This window comes from Drosophila navojoa, chromosome 5 (genome assembly GCF_054131105.1).
Source record: "Drosophila navojoa isolate 15081-1374.11 chromosome 5, UAZ_NAV_1.0, whole genome shotgun sequence".
Classification (NCBI taxonomy): Eukaryota; Metazoa; Arthropoda; class Insecta; order Diptera; family Drosophilidae; genus Drosophila; species Drosophila navojoa.
The window spans coordinates 15701782-15721641 of NC_142893.1; the positions used below are offsets into that span (position 1 = coordinate 15701782).

The 19860-nt window shown below is 46.3% G+C and overlaps 8 protein-coding genes across 9 annotated transcripts; 5 read left to right on the forward strand and 3 right to left on the reverse strand.

The window, feature by feature from the left end:
- Window positions 1–53: 53 nt before the first annotated feature.
- On the forward strand, window positions 54–1614 carry LOC115564442 (sister chromatid cohesion protein DCC1). Its single transcript, XM_030388753.2, has 3 exons — window positions 54–189; window positions 251–1390; window positions 1450–1614. The coding sequence occupies exons 1-3, from the start codon at window positions 146–148 to the stop codon at window positions 1547–1549; spliced, it is 1284 nt and encodes a 427-aa protein (XP_030244613.2). The 5' UTR covers window positions 54–145; the 3' UTR covers window positions 1550–1614.
- Window positions 1561–4375, reverse strand: LOC115564443 (ATP-dependent RNA helicase DDX24). Its single transcript, XM_030388754.2, has 5 exons — window positions 2860–4375; window positions 2684–2803; window positions 2173–2625; window positions 1934–2117; window positions 1561–1878 (listed from the first exon to the last, which is right to left on the reverse strand). The coding sequence occupies exons 1-5, from the start codon at window positions 4286–4288 to the stop codon at window positions 1605–1607; spliced, it is 2460 nt and encodes an 819-aa protein (XP_030244614.2). The 5' UTR covers window positions 4289–4375; the 3' UTR covers window positions 1561–1604.
- A 540-nt stretch (window positions 4376–4915) lies between these two features.
- On the reverse strand, window positions 4916–5584 carry Arpc4 (Actin-related protein 2/3 complex, subunit 4). The gene has a single exon (XM_030390904.2). The coding sequence runs from the start codon at window positions 5484–5486 to the stop codon at window positions 4980–4982; it is 507 nt and encodes a 168-aa protein (XP_030246764.2). The 5' UTR covers window positions 5487–5584; the 3' UTR covers window positions 4916–4979.
- Window positions 5585–5658: 74 nt separating this feature from the next.
- Window positions 5659–10954, forward strand: LOC115565490 (VWFA and cache domain-containing protein CG16868). The gene is made up of 5 exons (XM_089260719.1): window positions 5659–6123; window positions 6178–6970; window positions 7044–7712; window positions 7774–8367; window positions 8436–10954. The coding sequence occupies exons 1-5, from the start codon at window positions 5809–5811 to the stop codon at window positions 10487–10489; spliced, it is 4425 nt and encodes a 1474-aa protein (XP_089116845.1). The 5' UTR covers window positions 5659–5808; the 3' UTR covers window positions 10490–10954.
- Window positions 10955–11912: 958 nt separating this feature from the next.
- Mpcp1 (Mitochondrial phosphate carrier protein 1) lies at window positions 11913–13317 on the forward strand. Of its 2 annotated transcripts, none has more exons than XM_030390576.2 (3): window positions 11913–12107; window positions 12169–12933; window positions 13005–13317. In XM_030390576.2, exons 1-3 carry the CDS (start codon window positions 11924–11926, stop codon window positions 13169–13171), a joined length of 1116 nt encoding a protein of 371 aa, XP_030246436.2. In that variant the 5' UTR covers window positions 11913–11923; the 3' UTR covers window positions 13172–13317. The 2 variants fall into 2 exon arrangements, with proteins under 2 accessions (XP_030246436.2, XP_089117854.1); XM_089261728.1 differs by having other exon boundaries at window positions 11924–12095; window positions 12154–12933.
- A 915-nt stretch (window positions 13318–14232) lies between these two features.
- Window positions 14233–15198, forward strand: LOC115565419 (uncharacterized). The gene is made up of 2 exons (XM_030390575.2): window positions 14233–14462; window positions 14524–15198. Exons 1-2 carry the CDS (start codon window positions 14451–14453, stop codon window positions 15079–15081), a joined length of 570 nt encoding a protein of 189 aa, XP_030246435.1. The 5' UTR covers window positions 14233–14450; the 3' UTR covers window positions 15082–15198.
- A 38-nt stretch (window positions 15199–15236) lies between these two features.
- Cpr56F (Cuticular protein 56F) lies at window positions 15237–19270 on the reverse strand. The gene is made up of 2 exons (XM_089261502.1): window positions 19095–19270; window positions 15237–16524 (listed from the first exon to the last, which is right to left on the reverse strand). The coding sequence occupies exons 1-2, from the start codon at window positions 19098–19100 to the stop codon at window positions 15886–15888; spliced, it is 645 nt and encodes a 214-aa protein (XP_089117628.1). The 5' UTR covers window positions 19101–19270; the 3' UTR covers window positions 15237–15885.
- Window positions 16635–17590, forward strand: CkIIbeta2 (Casein kinase II beta2 subunit). The gene is made up of 2 exons (XM_030390883.2): window positions 16635–17252; window positions 17308–17590. Exons 1-2 carry the CDS (start codon window positions 16702–16704, stop codon window positions 17405–17407), a joined length of 651 nt encoding a protein of 216 aa, XP_030246743.2. The 5' UTR covers window positions 16635–16701; the 3' UTR covers window positions 17408–17590.
- Window positions 19271–19860: the final 590 nt, after the last annotated feature.

Here is a 19860-nt window from a genome sequence, read left to right on the forward strand (position 1 = left end):
TAAATTAAAACTATGTGATCATACTTATATTTAATCATTATTAAAATATCACATTCGCTTTCAACTAAAATATTTATAAGAGTGTGGCAACGTTTACAATTTGTTTACATGTGATAAAAAAAGATTTTGGCGCGCAAAACATGAGATGAATATGGAAAATATGGAAGTCGATGAAAATGCACCGCAGCAGTAAGTTTAAAAAAAATTTAAATAATATTCGAATTCTGCTAATGTTATTCACATTTTCTAGTTATGTGCGGACACCAGAAGATGTCAAGTCTATTGTTAAGCATGCCAAACTGGATGAGCGCCAGCTCACACAAGTAACACAGGCCTTGTATTATCCAAGCGCTCATGTTGTGAGTGACAATTTGAAGCTATTGGAGTTGGATGAACACATGTTGCAACAGATTCGCAGCGGTCAGACGTTGCACTTTAAGGGCGGCCTGCATGAGAAAGTTGTGCTCTGCACGGATGAGCGCACCTATGACGTGAAGGGCGCCGAGATCTCGAATAGTTTATTATTGGTGCCTGATTTAAAGTTTGCTGCTGCAACAAGCACTTCCCCACTGAAGAGTCCGCGTACGGGCAATGCAAATACGTCGCTGGAGCGCAGCCTCAACGACAGCGCCGATGATGGTTTGGAGGTGCCGCGCACTCTGGAACAGCGACAGGTGCTCACAATATTCCACGAATACTTTGAATGTCGTGAGATACGCCCACGATATCGCAAACTGGGCGAACTGCTGCAGCTGACTCGCTATTCCGGGCCAGAGAACGAATATTGCATTGAGCGCAAGCATTTGTTCAGCTTCCAGCAGCTGCTGAATACGGTTCAGTGCAGTCGAGCGCAGTTTGTCGATGGACTCCAGCAGTTCAGGGCAATCGAGTTCGATGGCCACATACGCATACTCGACTACGAGTATGAGTATCGCATTATTAGCTTGATGCTGGGACTGATTAGTGAGAACTCATGGGCACTCGATGAGGTGGAGCGTGAAGAGACGATCTATGCGCTGCAAGGCATTGCTCCAGAGCCCGTTGTCGCCGGACTCTTTGATATCTACACCGTTCCCAGCGATCGCTGCCCCAATAAGTTCAAGTACCAGGAGTCGCTGGTGGCGCGGATTGTGGCACAGAATATTCTGCAGCCTGGACTACGTTTTCGCAGCGATGAGTTTATGACCACCTGGCAGGAAGCCTTGCCGGAGGGCATGAGCTGCAAGATCGAGTATCTGCGCGGTTTGGGCATCTTGGACAAGGAGGGTGCACAGCCCTGTGTGCGCTCCCTGGCCGAGGAGCATCTACCCTCCAATATTAATGATCGCATGCGCGTCTTGTTTAAAACAAAACGCAAATGGACGCTGGACGAGATGGAGCCATACATTGAGTAAGGAATAGAGCCGTAATTATATATTAAACCTAATCTAAAATTATTTTTCTCTGCAGCTGCTTTACAACACCCGCCCTATCCGTCTCCACCTTGCTAGCCAAGCACGCGCGCTCCCTGACCGAGGGTGGCACACGTTACTTCGTTTCCAAGCATTGATTGCATCCATGTCATCAACATATATATATTGTACAGTAAACTAGCATATAATTATTTACACTTTGCGTTTGCGTTTGTTGCGCTGCTGCTTGGCCAGTTTCATGTCCTCGATGGCTGCCTTCATGGTTTCCACAGCGCTGCGGGAATCGCTGCTGGCAATGTCCGTGCCCTCGACCAGCTGGCCCGTGCTGGTGGGATACTTAAAGCTGAATCCCTTGGGGAAAATGGGGCGTGAGAGTAGGGCGCTTAGCTGTGCGCGCACCGTATCGACATGCAAGCGATTGCGTCTCCTTTCAATGATGAATGCATCCTCGTCCTGGTCGCTACCACTGCAATCGATAAGGGTATTAGAATAATGATCATCAGAAGTACATGTTCACCTACGACTCATCGTTGTAGCCATCGATAATCATATCCATTTCCTCGGCATGCTTCTTCATCCAACCCTCCTCGCTTTGGGTGCGACGCAACTTCAGTTCCTCCTTGTCCAGTTCACGGGCTAGATTAACTCGCTCCTTGACCGCACCCAGGAAACGTTCAGAGATGGGAAATAGTGGTAAATCCTCAGCTGTAAGAGATTACATTGATTATGGTGCTCAGATTTTCATTTTTGAGTAACCTACTCCTCTCCAGCGTCTTGTGTAGCCTCACATAGGCCTTCACCTCGCCCGGTTCCATGAACATTACTGTTATGCCATGTTTGTTGGCGCGCGCTGTGCGACCCGAGCGATGTACATAGTTCTCGCTGGTGCGCGGCACTTGGTAGTGTATCACATGCTCAACATTGGGTATATCTAAGCCACGGGCGGCCACATCGGTGGCTATCAGCAAGCCAATCGGGTTGTCCCGAAAGCGTTCCAAATTCTTCAGACGTTGCTTCTGAATCATATTCGCGTGCAGTGGCAAAGGATTGCAGTCCAGCAGGCCGAACAACGTGGCCAGCCGCTTGACACAATCGATGGAGTTGCAGAAGACAATCGTGCGACCCGGATGACGTTGAACAAAGTAGTACAAATAGTAATCCTTCTCATCGATGGCGCACAGCAGACGACTCTCGGTGAGCGTCTGAGCAGTTTCTGAAACGGGATTGAATCATAATTAAAGAGATTCTTCTTTGGATTCGAGTTAAATTACGCTGGCTGCTGGTAATGTCCACAATCTTGGGCTGCGATATGCCCAGCTCTTCTATGAGGCTCTCGATCTTTTGATCCACCGTTTGCTTGACGAACTTGGGTCGCTTGGCCAGATTACGTTCTGTAATATGGTGAATGATCAGTTGAGTATTCTCTACAATCTATATTTTCTCTTACTTTGCATATGCTCGGGCAGATCATGGACCAGCGTCAAGGTGGCCGAGAAGACAAAGTTTTGTCGCAGCTTCTTGCGTTCCTCATCCGCATTGAGCACCTTGAGCAGGCTGCGGAGCTCCTCGAAGTGTCCCTTCTCCACCATGCGATCGGTTTCATCAATGCACAGAAAACTCACATTTTCAATCTTGCTCAGATGACTATTGCCCTGCGCATATAATTCCCAGAGTCGTCCCGGTGTGGCCACCACAATTTCCGGGCATTGACGCAGCACACGCTCCTGCTTGGCCACGGACAAGCCGCCAAAGATGGCGGCGACATTGATGCCCGTATATTTGGCGGCGCTGACCAGATGATTTTTCACCTGCACAGCCAATTCACGGGTGGGCGTTAGCACCACGGCGTAGAGTGGCCGTTGCTTTGCCTCTGGGTCGTGCTCGTTGTCGCTCTCCTCATCACTGGCGCCGGACACATAGTCCAGCTCCTCCGGTGGCGGTGTCAGCTCATGGTTATCTTTTGTTGGCGGCGCCTCTTCTACTGGTCCTTGAGCGCCTTTCACCTTTGGCGCCTTGCGTATGCCAGAGTCATCGTTGCGCTGCTTCAGTTCCATTATGCCTGAGAGTATGGGTATACCAAAGGCGAGAGTTTTGCCACTTCCGGTTTCCGCTGCACCCAGTATATCCTTCTTGCCGTGTATAGCTGCCGGCAGAGTCATAGCCTGTATCTGGGTGGGCGCCTCGTAGCCCAGCTCCGCCAAAGCTCGCATAATTGGCTCTGGCACGCCCATGCCATGCCATTTCGTCATATCCAAATTGCTTGGCTGTGACTCACATGGCACTAGCTCTGGCACCTGCTCATCGTCGGCACTCTCTGCACCTTCCAGCTGCTCATCATCTGATGGCGGCGGCGGACGCAGCAACGCAAAGCGATCTGGCGCATAGTCCTCGTTGGGAGTGAATTGTGATTTGGTTGATTTGGCCTCCGTTGTAGTGGGCGCTGCCTTCTTTTGTTTTCGCTCTTGCTTACGTTTTTCACGCTTTTCCCGCTGCTTCTGCAGCCGCAGTGCATGTCGCTCAGCCAGCTTAGCCTTCTTCTTGCTGGCTGCCCCACTCTGAGCATCATCATCGCTGTCCTCCTCTTCACTTGAGGACTCCTCTGAATCTTGTCCTGATTTGGATCGTTTACGACGCTTATTCTGCTCATAGCCACTGTCGTTGCTCTGTTTCTGAGTTGATTTTACCAGCGCTGGATCGTACTCTTTGAGAACTTCCAGACCGATCATTCCCTCGTAACCGGTAAAGTCGTCTGATATCACATGACCCTTAATTTTCACCTTCTGCCAGCCCTTCGACTTCAGAGCTGGTATGTCGCTGTCGCTTTTGGGTTTCTTTTGCTTAACGTTTCCGCTATTCTTTGCTTTTGTCGCCACCATGTTCTCATCAAATCAAATAACACCTCGATCTGGAGCCGTCCGCGTGTTTCGTTTGTTGATATTGAATTGTACAGGGCTGTTATGCTTCAGTGTTGCACAATGCCAACTATGTGTGACTTGGTGGGAAAATTCAAATAACAAAATTGTGTCATTCCTATGTATTTGATTAAACTTTTATATCACTAACCATAGACTTCTGCTAGTCAACCTCGTATTTCCTCGGCTGTCTTTTTAGGCTCGGACAGAGAAAATATGGCAAAGTCAGTGCCCTGCAAACGCTCAAACGAAGTGAACTGATTCTCGTCTAAGGTATCAATATGAACTATTTTTCCTTACTCTATCTCTCTCTATGCTATATCCCCCTATCACCTACATATCAAGTACTTATTACTTAAAATAATGTTAATTATTGTAATTAATTTGAGAATGTCACATTGAATAAATATTAGTTAGATTGTTTCCTGCATTTTGAGATGTTTAACAGTTCAATCAGTTACATTATCCTTACTAACGACATCTAATACATATCGAGTGGATGGATTGATAACAATTCGTTCAGAAACTTCATTCATTCCCCTTCACAAACTAGCTTTTACCAATATTACTTAAGCACTACTATAAACAATAAACGGTTTTAGAAAACACAAATTTATTTAATGAATCATTTCGTAAACTATTGCTCATTTTATTTTTAAAAGCGCTTCAAGAACTCCTCAGCACAGGTGCGGGCGCGAGCATTCACCGCCAGTTTCATTTCACTAATCTCTTTGTCGATTTCCTCCATGAAGCTAATGACGAAGTCCACCAGTTTGTGTTTATACATTTGTTCCGTATGGAAATTTGTTATCAGAAAGCTAATATCGTATCCTTCGATTGGCTTACGGCGCAGTATGATAAACGATTCAGCGCGGCGCATCATGAATCGTGTAAACTTGTGGCAAAGAATGCGCTCGATTTCATCTGCTTGTTTCACAGCAATGCTCACACGCACCGAATTGATGGACGGCTCAATAAGCACCTTCTCCCTCTCATTGCGAGAGACAACGATAGGCGTGAGCACTAATTCTTTGCTGGAACAAATTTCCACCTCCGGCTTGTTGTGCCGTTCCACAACTTGGGACGGGAAGTCCTGTAGGCACATTGCAGCCGTCAGGGAATGGCGGACAGCGGTCAAATATGGTTTTAAGGTGGCGGCCATTGTTTGTTGTAACTTATAATTTTTATTATGATTCACACGATGGTAGTACAATGTTATTCTCTTATCATCGATTAATAACTTTGCGTCGATAGTAATGGAATGGTGTCTATCAATATGAAATATCGATTATTTATATCGAATACTAAATGTTTTTGGATGCAAAAATACGGCGTTCCCGATGACACTTATCGACCGATCTTATAGTTAATCGGGCAGCAGCATTGGCAGCAGCATAAAAGTATTAAAAAAAAGAAAATAGTTTTGTTTTTATCTAAATGACGCGGTAGTTGTGGCCTTTAGAGCCTACCAGGAAACCAGCAAGATGTGGAGCGGCATCGCGCTGCTCCTGCTCCTGGCGGCAGCTGCCCACACATCGCCAAGCAATGAACATGTTCCTCCTCTACCTCTAAGCAAAAACACAACCATAACAAATGAAACCATACCTAGCAATAATTACAAAGTGCCTACGTCCAATGCTGCCTCTGTTGCTGGCATCGGCTACATGCCGCTCCAGCAGAGCTCAGCAAGTGTTTTCTTCGTCAACTACAATCAGCAGAACGTTGTGCAGCTGAGGCACAATGTGGAGAACAAGCTACATAGTATACGTAATGTGGAGATGCTCGTAACGAAAATACAAGTAAGTGCCATGATATGCATCAGCTGTGCCATAACTCACATCGATTTCTTGCAGGAAATCTTCGACTCTATACATTTTGCCAGCTCAGTGACCACGCGGCTGTCGTCTGGCAACGACAACGAGACCGTGCAGCAGGATCTGCAAGCGTTTAGCCAGCGTCTGGGACGCAAGCTGCAGAGAGCCACGCATGTTGTACTCGAACTGCGGGACTTATTGCGTTTCAATCTTAGCAAAGTGCTGCTGCAGCAGCACAGCTACGACGACGATGCCGAGGATGAGCAACAAAGTGAATTTGATTTTGAAGTTGAGGAGGAAGAGAGCAGGAATGCGGCTGCCAATAACGAGAATATGCATCTCTATCTGAATACGCAAATTGAGAAATGCCAACCGTATTATGAGACAAATGTGGATGCCGTCTCCCTGGCTTCGGCCCATTACAATAAACAGCAAATACAGATCTTGAACTATCTGAAATCGGATGAGGTATCACGCGGCACCTTCCTGAACGAGAACAATGGACGCTCGCTAGCCGCCAATAGCTATATTGCCGATCAGCTAGCCATATTGCGCCAGCTCTTGAGCAATAATCCAAGCGACAACGAGGCCAACAGCAGCAGCAAGAGCAAGCACAGCAAAACTAAAGCCAGCAGCAGCAGCAGCAGTAGTAGTAGCAGCAGCGCCAACCACTTTAAGCACATCTATTTCCTCTCCAGCAGCGATGGAGCTTTAGGCACAGCACATTTTCGTCGTCTATACGTTTCGGCCATAAAACGAAAGTTTGTGATGTTGCTGATAGATTTGGGATCGGCGCTGAATGCGGAACTCTTTGAAATAACCAAGAGCTTTGGTAGGTGTTTGATGGAGGAGAGACAATTGAAGAGATTTAAACTAATATATAAACTTTCTATTATTTCCCACAGTTCAAGAGTTGCTGCTGCTCTTGGAGGACACGGACTATATATCGCTAGTGACGATATCAAGCGAGGTGGACTATATGTATTTGGATGCATTTCCTGGAGACGCCGCTCACGGCATTTATAGCGCCACGCGTGCGCACAAGGATGAGATTCTTGGCTATGTGAATAATCTGAGCTTTGGTCGCGGCATGACCAACCACACTTTGGGCTTTGAATATGCATTTGAAATGCTGCATCGACTGCAGCAGGCACAACTCGTCAATGTCTCGGAGCAGCCCATTGAGTTTGTCTATGTGACGCGTGGATTGCTCACAAATCTTTCGGATGCCATGCATGTGCTGCGTGTGCTGGCACAGGGCCAGAGTCGTCTGCTTTCGCCGGTTATCATCAACACCTGCGCCGTGGTGCTGGACGAGAAGCGCATCATGTATGAGAAGCAATTCCTCAGCGATGTGGCCACGCAGAACTATACGAAGTTCGACATCGATGTGAGTGCATGGCTGCCCGCTGGCCAGGAGGCGCAATTGGCTGGCCGTTTCTTTGTGCTGAACAAGATGCACGCGGAGACAATACCACGGGCGAGTAGCCGCGTCTTTGGTCAGCTTTTCACAGAGCGTTTTCTCAGCGACTCCCTGGAGGTGCATCAGCCCGCTGTGGATGCCGAGAGTGGAGGTGAGTCTTTGGCATTTGCATTTATATTAAATTCAAAAACTAAAATTCCTCACATTGGCAGATGTCCTGGTTGCCATCACACATGCCGTTCCGCCCTATGGTGTGGTGGGCGTGAATTTGTATTTGGCTGACTTGTTGGAGGATTTGCTTAACTATCCGAATGCATCGCCCGCTGCCAAGCAGGGCTTCAGCTATGCCTTTCTGCTGGATCGTGACACCGGCAATACGCTGGCTCATCCGGCATTCCCACGGCCGCTCATCCAGCGCGAACCGGCGTATCCAGTGAACATCGCTTATCTTGAGAATGCAACGGACTTTTCCAGCATCCTCAGGCGCATGCTGCATGAGGAGCGCGGCAATGCCAGCACTGGCGTCTACTTGGGTCGCCAGCAGCTTCTGCGCACCTATCACTGGCAATCCGTGCTGGGCATTTATGTGCTCTGTCTGGTGAGCACCGCCAGCATCAGCGGCGCTGCCGCTCACAATGCATCTGTGCCGCAGCAGCGCTACAATCGATTGGATGCCGTATCGAGCTATGAGTCAGGCTACTATGGCGACAGCATGGATATATTGTACCACCGTTTGGACTTGCTGCAAAATGCCGCCACTGGAGCGCCCGCAAATTGTCGCTACTTCAGGCAACTGGCCACGATGGGTGAGCTGGCAATGGGTTTCATTATAAATATATGGAAACTATAATCCTTACATTCTTCTTCTTTGCAGATGCACCCACTCTTTTTCTGAGCGCCGCCGCCTTTAATTCGCCCTTTGCATTCCTGCACAACAATCGACCGCGCACTCAGCTGCGTCAAGTGGAGTCCATCATGGCGTATTTGCGTGATTCCCGTGGCCTGTTCGCGAATCCTGGTTTGCGGCCACGTATACGGCACGAGGTTCTGGTCTTATATCAGGCCATGCAACTGCTGCGGCGACGGCATCAGGATTCGAGCGGTTCGTTGCGTGGCCACATTATCAGACGTTATATAGCCAGTGTCAGTGGCGTGCTGCAGATATATCCTGGTTGCCTGTTGAGCAGCAGCTATGATGCAACACGACGTCCCTGGTTCCGGCAGGCCATGGCCCAGCCGGGGCGCATTGTCAGCACAGCGCCGTATCTGGATGCCGGTGGAGCGGGCTATGTGGTGACGATAGCGCATACGATATTTGAGGGCAAAGCGGATGCCTTACACTCGGCACAGCAGGATCGGCCTGTGGCTGTGGTCGCCCTGGATGTGCCGTACGCCTTCTACTATCGGCTTATCCTGGACAGCACGCCGGTGTGCACGCAGCCGCATATGAAGTGCCTGCTGTTCGAGCACGAAGGCTATTTGCTGGCGCATCCCAGCATGCTGGAGGTGTCCACGCACACGCGCAATCAACGCCGGCCCCACGAGCATCTGACGCACAAGGAATCCTATCTGGCCAACGATATGCTAAACCATGCCCAACTGGTGCGCAAGCTGGGCTGTGGCAGCTATCAGAATCGGACGCTGCAACGGTACTACGCCTTCAACACATCTCTGGCCACCATACTGAGCAATGTGGTGCATGGCGAGCGCACGAAATACGCCATCGCCCTGATCCGTGGCAGCAATCTGTTTGCGGCGGTGCTCAACTCCAGCTGCGATGGCGGCGCCTTCTGTCCGTGCAGCACCATCGATCGGGTCTGCCTCAACTGCAAGCGCATGGATCAGACGGACTGCGAGTGTCCCTGCGAATGCCCCATGCTGGCGAATAGCGATGCCAGAGATCTGGATGACTATACGAATTATACGCGACAATTTCCCTATTGTGCACCACCGAGCGAACATTTTCTCGCACTGCCACCCACAACGCAGCTGCTGAGCATGTTGCCCAGCTGCACCGCCGTCGGTGGCGGAGGCAGCTGTGAGACGTTCGCCACACAGCGCGAATGCCTGGGAATAATGGGCTGTGAGTGGTGCCAACAGGATGTGGAGGGGAATACCTTCGCGACGGCCTTCTGCTCCTCGCAGGCGGGCTGCTTTAACGGTGTGCTGGCATCGCTGACGCCGTATGGAGAGTTGGATGAGCTGGAGATGCTGGCCGCGCATAATCCACAGCGGGAACAGCATGCGTACTCCGCCTTTGGGCCACTTGGTGGTGCTATCGTTGTGCTTGCCATAGTGATAGGCTTTGCCATCTATTGCTATCGGCACAATCTGGATACCCAGGCACTGGAGCAGTTCTATGTGGATTCGGTGCAGGAGGAGAACTACGGTCTGCCGCTGTCCCGCTTCAATTTCGACGATTGCCAGGCGCACGATGAGCCGCCCATGGGTGGCTATGATCATGCTGCGGCCCAGCGTCAACTGATGCACGCTGCGGACATATCACCGTATCACATGTCCAGTGGCAGCAGCTACTATCGCCGGCCGCCCAACGGGGAGTCGGATCACGGCTATAGCACCATGACACCGCACGAGGATAGCTCCGATCAGCAGTGCTTTACGCTGGCGGAGCCGCTGCTGCTGCACGACAAGCGGCACAGCAAGTCGGACACCATGTCCATATCAACATCCATATCGAGTCCCACAAACCGCCAGCAGTCCAATGCGCATCCCTATTTGAGCAATCAGCCGGCCAGCAAGACGGAGCGCTACAAGCAGCAGCCGCAGGCCACACCGTCGCCCTGTCGCGGCACAACGTCCGTGGCTTATGGCCAGACCACGCTGCCGCTGGATGCCGAGGAGCCGCGATCCCACTACATACTGGCGCCAGTGACCGTCCATCGGCACATGGAGACGGCCGAATCGTAGTCGATTGCACTTAACGTTTAAGGAGTCCGCTTGTTTGCCAACTTGGTTATTTTGTGGATTAGTTCACAGAATCCGATAACTGATTCAAACTCCACTAAATGCCAGCCAATTTAATCTTTAAGTCGTTTATATTGTTAACTACTTTGCCATTTTTGTCCAGGTGCACGAACTGCGCGCGTGCACTGTAATTTATTGCAGAAAGTATTATTATGCAGCTACTTCCAATATTTTAAGCATTTACATATACATATATATATGGATATATAGATATATATATATATCTACGTTAAGCACTAAATCAACTAAATGTACTTATTATCAAGGTAACGAAACGACTCGAAAGAAAGAGTATACATTTTTTGTAATAGTTTTTAAGTGCATAAAGTTACTAATTATCGATTTTAGTTCGTAAATAATCAATATACTTTAAATAAAATGTTTGCAACAATTTTACACACAACAAAACCTTCCTAGCCTTGATTTAGAGCCAATCGTCTGTTAGCCGCGGCTACAGCTGTCGGCGCGTTAATGAATTTATTTTTACAGCAAACTCTAAACAGAAAAAAAAAGAAGAATAGATTTCGCTCAATAGCAGAATTTTCAGTGCCCAAAATGTTGCGTATATTTAGAAATAACAAAATCTCTCAGAGTTGTCAGCGAAGAGCAAAGAGAATTTTTTGAAATTTTCCAAATGTTAATGAAATGCATTTTTAATTAAATTTACTAAACTATTTGATTGCAAATTAAATTTCTCAACAAATATATAACTTTAACTTTTACTATTTCTTTATATTTCTTGTGGATATTGTATAAGAAATTCAGTTTCTCTGCTGTTCATTTCATAACCGTTTCTAACCGATACGGTTTTCCGGTAGATGACAACACTATGTTCGAATTTTTGTGCTCTATCTCTGATCTTTTTTTTGCGACAGTTGCATTTGGTTTTCTGGTTTGGCGCACAACGAACGTTGTTCTTAGGTTTCTATTTTCTGAAACCCGACAACGACAATTTCAGCTACTTCAGCTAGAGTTCAGCTTCTGTTCTGCACCCCGCACAATCTTCCTCGCACTTTGAGGTAAGGCCAATAGATACAATTCTATACTCTATGTGCTTTCCAAAATTAATATCGTGTTTATTTTTTTTGGATTGCTCACGTATTACGTAATTTTCATTGAGCAGAGAAAAAAAAAAGAACGCGAGTTATGTAAAAATTAAAAAATAATGTATGGGGCATGTGCTCAATACACAAGATCAATGCCAATGCTACGAAGTGTTCGATAATAGATTGAAAGAATGAAAAAAAGTGGAAAAGAACATTTCGAAAATGTTTAGCATTTGGTCGAGTCCTCTTTACATGTTTTCTGAAATATCTCTAGTCGATTACATCATGATCTTTTAACCTCAACCCATCCACAGCATCCTCGCTAGCCAACATGTTCAAATCCCTGTTCGAGGCCGCTCAGAACTCAACGTTCAAGTCGCCATTCACCAGTGCTAACTGCCAGGCTGCTTCAGCGCCCGCACCCCCGTCAGCTCTCCTGCCCTCGGCCAACGATGGAGCTGCCCGCCAGCTGAGCCCAAATCACAATTTCGCTGCCTTCGCTGCTGCTCAGGGTGGTAAGTGGGGATCAGGAGCACATTGATTGATATCTAATCCTCTTACTCCTCCATTCTTTAGATTCCTGCGAATTTGGCTCCAATCACTATTTCGTGCTATGCGGCTTGGGTGGCATCATCTCGTGCGGTACCACGCACACAATGGTGGTGCCTCTCGATCTGGTCAAGTGCCGCCTGCAGGTGGATCCGGCCAAGTACAAGAGTGTGGTGAATGGCTTCCGTGTCAGTTTGGCTGAGGAAGGCGTCAGGGGCTTGGCCAAGGGCTGGGCGCCCACCTTCATTGGCTACTCGATGCAGGGTCTGTGCAAGTTCGGTCTATACGAGGTCTTCAAAGTCATCTATTCCAATGCCATTGGCGAGGAGAATGCCTTCCTGTACAGAACCAGCCTCTACTTGGCCGCCTCGGCCTCGGCTGAATTCTTTGCGGATATTGCGCTGGCGCCCATGGAAGCCGCCAAGGTCAAGATACAGACAACGCCCGGATTTGCCAAGACGCTGCGTGAGGCGTTGCCCAAGATGACCGCACAGGAGGGCATTTCGGCCTTCTACAAGGGTCTGGTACCACTCTGGATGCGACAGATTCCATACACCATGATGAAGTTCGCCTGCTTCGAGCGCACCCTGGAGCTGCTCTACAAGTATGTGGTGCCCAAGCCACGTGCCGACTGCAGCAAGGGCGAACAGCTGGTTGTCACCTTCGCTGCTGGTTACATTGCTGGCGTGTTCTGCGCCATTGTCTCCCATCCCGCAGATACGGTCGTCTCCAAGCTGAACCAGGCCAAGGGCGCCAGCGCTCTTGATGTGGCCAAACAATTGGGCTGGGTTGGTGAGTAATTGATGATTGATGATGATCCTCTCGAGAATTTAGGTTTACTCAACATGTTCATTGCTTAACAGGTCTGTGGGGCGGTCTGATGCCTAGGATTGTCATGATTGGCACACTCACTGCCGCTCAATGGTTCATTTATGATGCTGTCAAGGTCTTCCTGCGCATGCCACGCCCACCACCACCAGAGATGCCCGAGTCGCTGAAGAAGAAGCTGGGCGTGACTGGGGAGCAGTAAGAAGCAATGTGTAGAAGTTAACCCGCTTTAAATATACATATAAACATACAGTAAATAGTGCAAAACAGATTATATTGACCGATTTAATGCGAATTGTATAGAAAACAAGATAAAGTAAATAAACATACCAAAAACTTAAACATTTATTCCTATGAGAAATCATTTAATGTGTTTGAGGGAAATTCAATGATTGGTATATAAAATATATTATTAAATGGATGTCTATAATATTTAAACTATAAATATAAAAAAAAAACAAGTATAAAATAGGTATTATTTTAAAATATATTAATATTTTGTTTTGTCTACATTGCATTTTGAAATTTGAATGCCCGCGCTTTAATACTTTAGCAGGGCTGCAGTGAATTGCACAAATCTGGTCACCCTGGCGTGCAACAGCTTTTGGCGCGCCTTTTGAATTGCATTTATGCAACAAATAAAAAATAAATTTTATGTTAGTTTCGTTGAAAAAATAAATAAATAGTCGATACTCATATTTATTTTAGCAAATTTTTAATTATTGATAATAATATAAAGGAAAAACGGAAATTAATGAAACAACTTTAAAAACTATAAATATGCATTTATTTTATAAATAAACAAAACTCAGACATCTTAATAAACCAAAGTTAATAACCTTAGCTTTAATTGGCTAACAAATTATATAAAATGTAAATATAGATTTTATAAATATAAAAACAAAGTTCCATTAATCATAGTCTAATTAATTTATGTATATATTAATGATGTTGCTAATTAAAGTATTATATTTAATGCGGAACAAGCCCAAATTTTTTATTACCACCTGCGGTGAGATATATTTAATAAAAATAAAAAATAGACGTAGAGTATTTAAGCAACAGTCATATGCAAGATTCTACTTCCGTAATATGTATTTATTTTAGTATTTTTTTTTTCTTATTTTGAGCAGAGATAAATTCAATCAAATTCTTTTCATTTTAATGATTATTTTGTAGCATTGTTTTAAATTTCTATACTTTATAGTTACAGTTAGACAACGGATATACATATGTACCTGTAAATGTTTGGAAAATATATTTGTGATTTGAACCCCTGCCAATTATGGCAAGGTCAATGATCGATTGTGATTTAATTTTGATGGCTTACGTGTTTACAGATGTGCTCTATGTATGTCAGACGAGGCAGGGAGTTACGTGCATGCCATGCCAAATATTAGCCCAATATTGCAAATGAATTGATATAAAACTGCGTGGATTTCAAGTCTTGCATTTCAGTTACAAATGCAAGTTACAATAAAATGCTGCTAAAGGTATGTTGCAATAGGAGAGTAAGTTTTGCAAAGACTTTTCATACATGTAACTGTTTTAAAGGTAATTTTGGTAATCGCTTCAATCGCTGGCATTTCTGCTGAGTCCCCTGTGCGGGCGCCATATGCACCTGCTGGCTGGCGTCCTCGCGTGCCATTTGGATTGCCCAACAATCTGGAGTCCAGCTTTGAGATCAGCAGGCAACGTGTTGATTATGCTGGCACTTTTAATGAACCTCGGCTCGATTCCAACTATTTGCCACCAAACACGGAGTCTTACGATGCGGGGCAACAGGTTCCAGTGTCCAAGCAGGTGGATGCCGAGACAACGCCTTCACCACAATACGGCGCTCCAACTGATGCCCCATTTCGCATAGACTATCCCGATGAGGAAGTCTCTGCCCCAGCCACAGATTTGCAATCGAATCGGCGATCGAATATTCAAGAGGGTCGCTACTATATAGTCTCGGACGATAAGAAACTACAGCGCGTGCTCTATCGCACGGTTCAAAGCCCCGGAGATGAGCTGACAGCACAGCTGAGGTACTCGCCAGTGGGTAAGCTGCAGGATCCCGTTTATAAATACAATCGTCAGGGGCAATTGGAGCGGGTGCTGAAGTAAAGGTCATGAGAACTAAGATTACTTCATTTATATTATTATAGATATATAATGAATGGCAAAGCTTTATCAATGTTATTCAAGCTTACTTTAACAATAAATGAATTATGATATTATTAATGATCTATGGATTGTCAGCTTTTTCAATAAGAACTCAATTTGTTATTTACTTTGTTTTATACAAAAATGCTTTCTTTATTCATTTATCATTATTTATACACAAAAGAATCTCATTTGTCTTCGTACACATTTTTCCATTCGAGAGTGTAATCCAATGCATTTCTCATCAGAATTCGTTTAAAACTAAATACAATGCTTATGTATATGTATGTATGGATGCGTGTGATGGTCACAATGTATGTGTGTGTGTGTTTCGGTTGGTTGTGTGTGTGTGTGTGTGTTTGTTCTGTTGTGAAACGACACAAAATGAAGGCGCTTAACAAAACGAAACGGCAAAAGTCAATGGAACAGGCATAGGCTGGCATAGCTGGAACAAGTGGAACGGCTGGACATTGGAATACGCCTGGCTATGGCAATATGGCGGCATTCCACAGAAGAGAGAGGGAGGGAGACAGCAATAGTGATAGTAGTGGCGCATGTGGATGATAGCGTGTGGACAGAGAGAGAGTCTCGCATGACGACGAAGCCAGTGCATGCCAAACTGTGATGCATTTAATACTTAGCTCGGTTAGCGATAATAATAATAATAATAATATAGATAAAAAACAATGTTCATAGACAAGTTAGCCTATAGAGAGTTAGAGGGTCGACCTAAACTGGAAACACTAGACGGCACACTCAGCCTCCTTACTGATAACCATTGAATTTGCCCTGTTGCGCATTGCTGTCATAGCCACCGTTGCCATTGCGTCCGTTGCCATTGCCGTTGCCGTTGCCCACCTGCTCGTAGCGAATGGTTGGACGGTAGCCATTCTGGTCGGCCTCGTACTCGACGATCTGCTTGCGGCCATCGGGCAGCAGGACGTAGTAGCGGCCAACAGCCAAATCGCCATCGCGCGACTCCATGTGGCCGAAATCGTTGCCGGACTCGTAATCCTGCACATCATATTTGAATTCGTATTTCGCTGGGCCGTACTGCTCCTCGTCGCGCTGGCCGTAGCCGGCGTTGCCGTTGCCGCCGCCATAGCCGCCGTTGCCGCCGCCGTTCTGTCCCTTGAAGATGGCGCCGGTCAGAGCAGGTGCGCCATACTGGCTCTGGGGCAGAGGTGCGCCGTAGCTGTTGCTGGGTGCCGAGCCGCCGCCGCCGCCGCCGCGCTGAGGAGGCAGATAGTTGTTGGCGGGCGACTGATAGGTCTGTGTGGGCGGCAGATAGTTGTTGGAGGGCGCCTGGGGCGACTGGTTGGGTGGCAGATACTGGTTCTGGACTGGTGGCTCCGCTTGCGTCCAGGCGGCCAGGCAGACGAGCATTGCGATCGTTGTAAAGCACTGCGAAAGAGGAGAAAAGGATTTTTCAGTTCAAGTAGAATCAAATGGAAGCAAGCAATGGAAGCAGCCTCTGGCTTTGCAGTCAGCCAAATTCAAATTTTTGTCTTTGCTATATGTTTAGTTGTATTTAGTGTTTAATAGTTTTTTTTCGTTTTTTTTTTTTTTGTGTTGGTAACCATGTCAGAATCGGAGGAGGGTGCCTGGATACCCTGGTTCTGCAAGCAGCGCGGAAACGAGTTTTTCTGCGAGGTGGACGAGGACTATATACACGACAAGTTCAATCTGAACTTCCTCGACTCGGACGTGAGCAACTATCGTCGCTCGCTGGAGGTGATACTCGATCTGGAGCCGGAATCCGGATCGGATCCACCGCCCGAAGGTGAGCTGGAGCAGAGCGCCCAGAAGCTATACGGCCTGATTCACGCTCGCTTCATACTGACCAATCGTGGCATTGATCTGATGCTGGAGAAGTATCAGAAGGGTGAATTTGGCACCTGTCCGCGCGTCTTCTGCCAGCGTCAGTCGGTGCTGCCCATTGGCCTGAGCGATAATCCTGGCGAGGATTTGGTGCGCATCTTTTGTCCCAAATGCAATGATGTCTATGTGCCCAGGTCGACACGGCACGCGGCCATCGATGGCGCCTTTTTCGGCACCGGCTTCCCGCAAATGCTATTCATGGTCAAGCCAGAGATGCGACCGAAGCGCACCAAGCAAAAGTTTGTGCCCAGGTGGGAGGTGATTTAATGTCGTCTGCTGCCAGCTTCACTAATCTCTGCTACTCAGATTATATGGCTTCAAGATCCATCAAACGGCGATTCGATCGCTGAGCGAGAGCATTGCCGTCAGTAAGGATCAGCAGCAAGGTGAAGGGGATAGCAACTGAGTGCTCCGATTGCCTGACAACATTTTGAGCCCATGACCAAATTGTTTGTACCTTGCCAACTACAACTACAACTACAACAACAACAACAGGTGATTGCCTTTTGTCTGTTTTAATGTTTATTTTGCTTGTCTTCGTGTTTCTGTTGCCCTTTTGAAAGAATCCCATTAAAAATTGTTATCGTAATTAGCTCTGCATCAGCCTATTTATGACTCTTTTGTGCAATTGTTTATGCACATTGTTTATAATTATAATTATGCTTTGTCTGAGCCACGTTTAGGCGCGTGTAATATGCAAATTTGTGGAAATTGGGTCGCCTTTCGGCTTTGGAAGTGCAGCAGCAAAGTGAAGGGCCAACTCTGGCAGCTGAGGCAGAATTCGTCATGTTCCGCATACGTCGTGTTGACGACGGGTGCTGTAGCAGCCAGCTTCGTGAATGACTTGGGCAACAAAATTGCATTTGGTGGAAGCAGCTTGTGGATTATATGTACAAATGCCTCTGTCGCAACTGTTCTAGATAAAGGCATAGTTTTGTATCGTCCAGCTTTGGTGCGCTACGCAATGAATGGCCAAGGCAACAAACTTGCAAGCTTCGCTAAAATGATTTGGCGAATTATTCTTTTTCAATGGCAGAATAGTGTTGTAGCAGGCAGCCTATGTAAGCTGAACTGCAAGTGACTTAAGCAACAAACTTGCTTATAATTGCTTCGATTGTAAAACAGTGTTGTAGCAGTCAGCTTTATGTATGGTCTACAAAATGTATGGCAAAATTACTGTTTGCCTAAAGGAACTAGTGTATTGTTTCTTTTCAAATTCTTAAAGTGCTGTAGCAGTCAGCTTGCAGCAGCTATAAAGAGAATGACTTGGGCAACAAACTTGCCTAAAGGAGCTACAAAGATTGCTCTTCCGTTTACTTGTCGCGACTCTTCTAATTGCATAAATGATGTAACATTTCTTCTTCTTCCCAATTACTTTAGTTGCGAGTGCAAGACCTTCAGCGACTTTCATGCTTCATTGGCTTACAAAAAGCAAAAAACAATAAAACAAAAAACATTTGATATTGCGTTGTGTTCGGTGTTGTGTTCGTCCCTTGCTTATCTTGCTAGCTGCAGTCCAAACATGGTCACTGATGCGCACTCAGCTGTTGTAGTTGAAAGTACAAGTCTCTTAATTTATGCAAAACAACTGCGTTAGTGGTGTTGCGGCGTCTGCCCGAACCGTGTCTATTCTTGCAAACTGCTTTTTTATAGCCAATTTACATTTGGGGGGAATGCGATTTGCACAGTAGCCAAAGCCGGAATGAGTGTCGAAATGCAGATAGATATAAATCATAGCAAAACTATTATGAAACTGACGAAAATTTATGCGCATTTTCAGCTAATCGCATTGATTGAGTATATTTTTGAACTTGACTTCTTTTTGCATAAATGATTTAATAGATTTTGAATATGCTAAAGACTTTGATTTATATGAAAAATGATTAACTAATCTGCTCCTGATTAGCATAACAAAAGCTTGTATTTAATTTTTATTTTTTGTTCTATATCCTTTTCTGAACTTGGCTTGGCCACACTTTTTGCTGCAATCCCTTTTTACAGGCAGGACTGCAGCAATACACACACACTCACACAACACACACAACTTTGCACTGACAGTCCGTATTTAGATGTGGATATTGTGGATTCTATACCTTCATTTTGTTCGGTCACTTGCTTGGGCTTAGTACAAAACACACACGAAACTGTTTTTCCTTTACTGCAGGAGACTCGGCACTAGTAGCTGAGGATCAACTGGATGAATTGATATTGTTGGGTTGGTGGTTCTTCTTGCGAAGATGGTTGACTTGATTGTGATACTGAAACAATTTCGTAGGCCAGTATTTATATTTGAAATGTGCTGCATTCGCTGTCGTTGGCGCTGTCGGCAGCGGCGTTGGCGTCGGCATCAGCGGCGACAGCGACGCCATCACAACAAAAATAGCGCGCCAAATTTTCGTATCTATTTTTTTTTTTTTGTGTTTCTTCTCATTTAAAAATGTTTTTTTTTTTCGGTTTGGATGTTTCGAAGAGCGCGAGTTTCAAAGTAAGTAGCAATGCAAAGCGACATACACTCACACACACACACTCTCACACACACAGAAAACATTACAAAATAATGCAAAGCAACAAACAGCAATAGCAACAACAATAACAATAACTACAGCATCGAGTGCTCTCCGCTCGGCTCGTGAGCAACGAAGACGCGAAGACGCGAAGCTTTAGTGTTATAGTAAACTAGTTACTTTTAAATTAAAGCGCCAAACATTTGACGATGGCGCTGAGAGCGAAGATGAGCGTCGCACATTGATGCGAACGAGCAGCGCGGGAGTAATATGCTCCTCACATCACATTTACCCATGCCCAGATCCCAGCCCCAGGCCCCAGGCCCCATATCCAGGCCCGCATACGTTTTGCTGT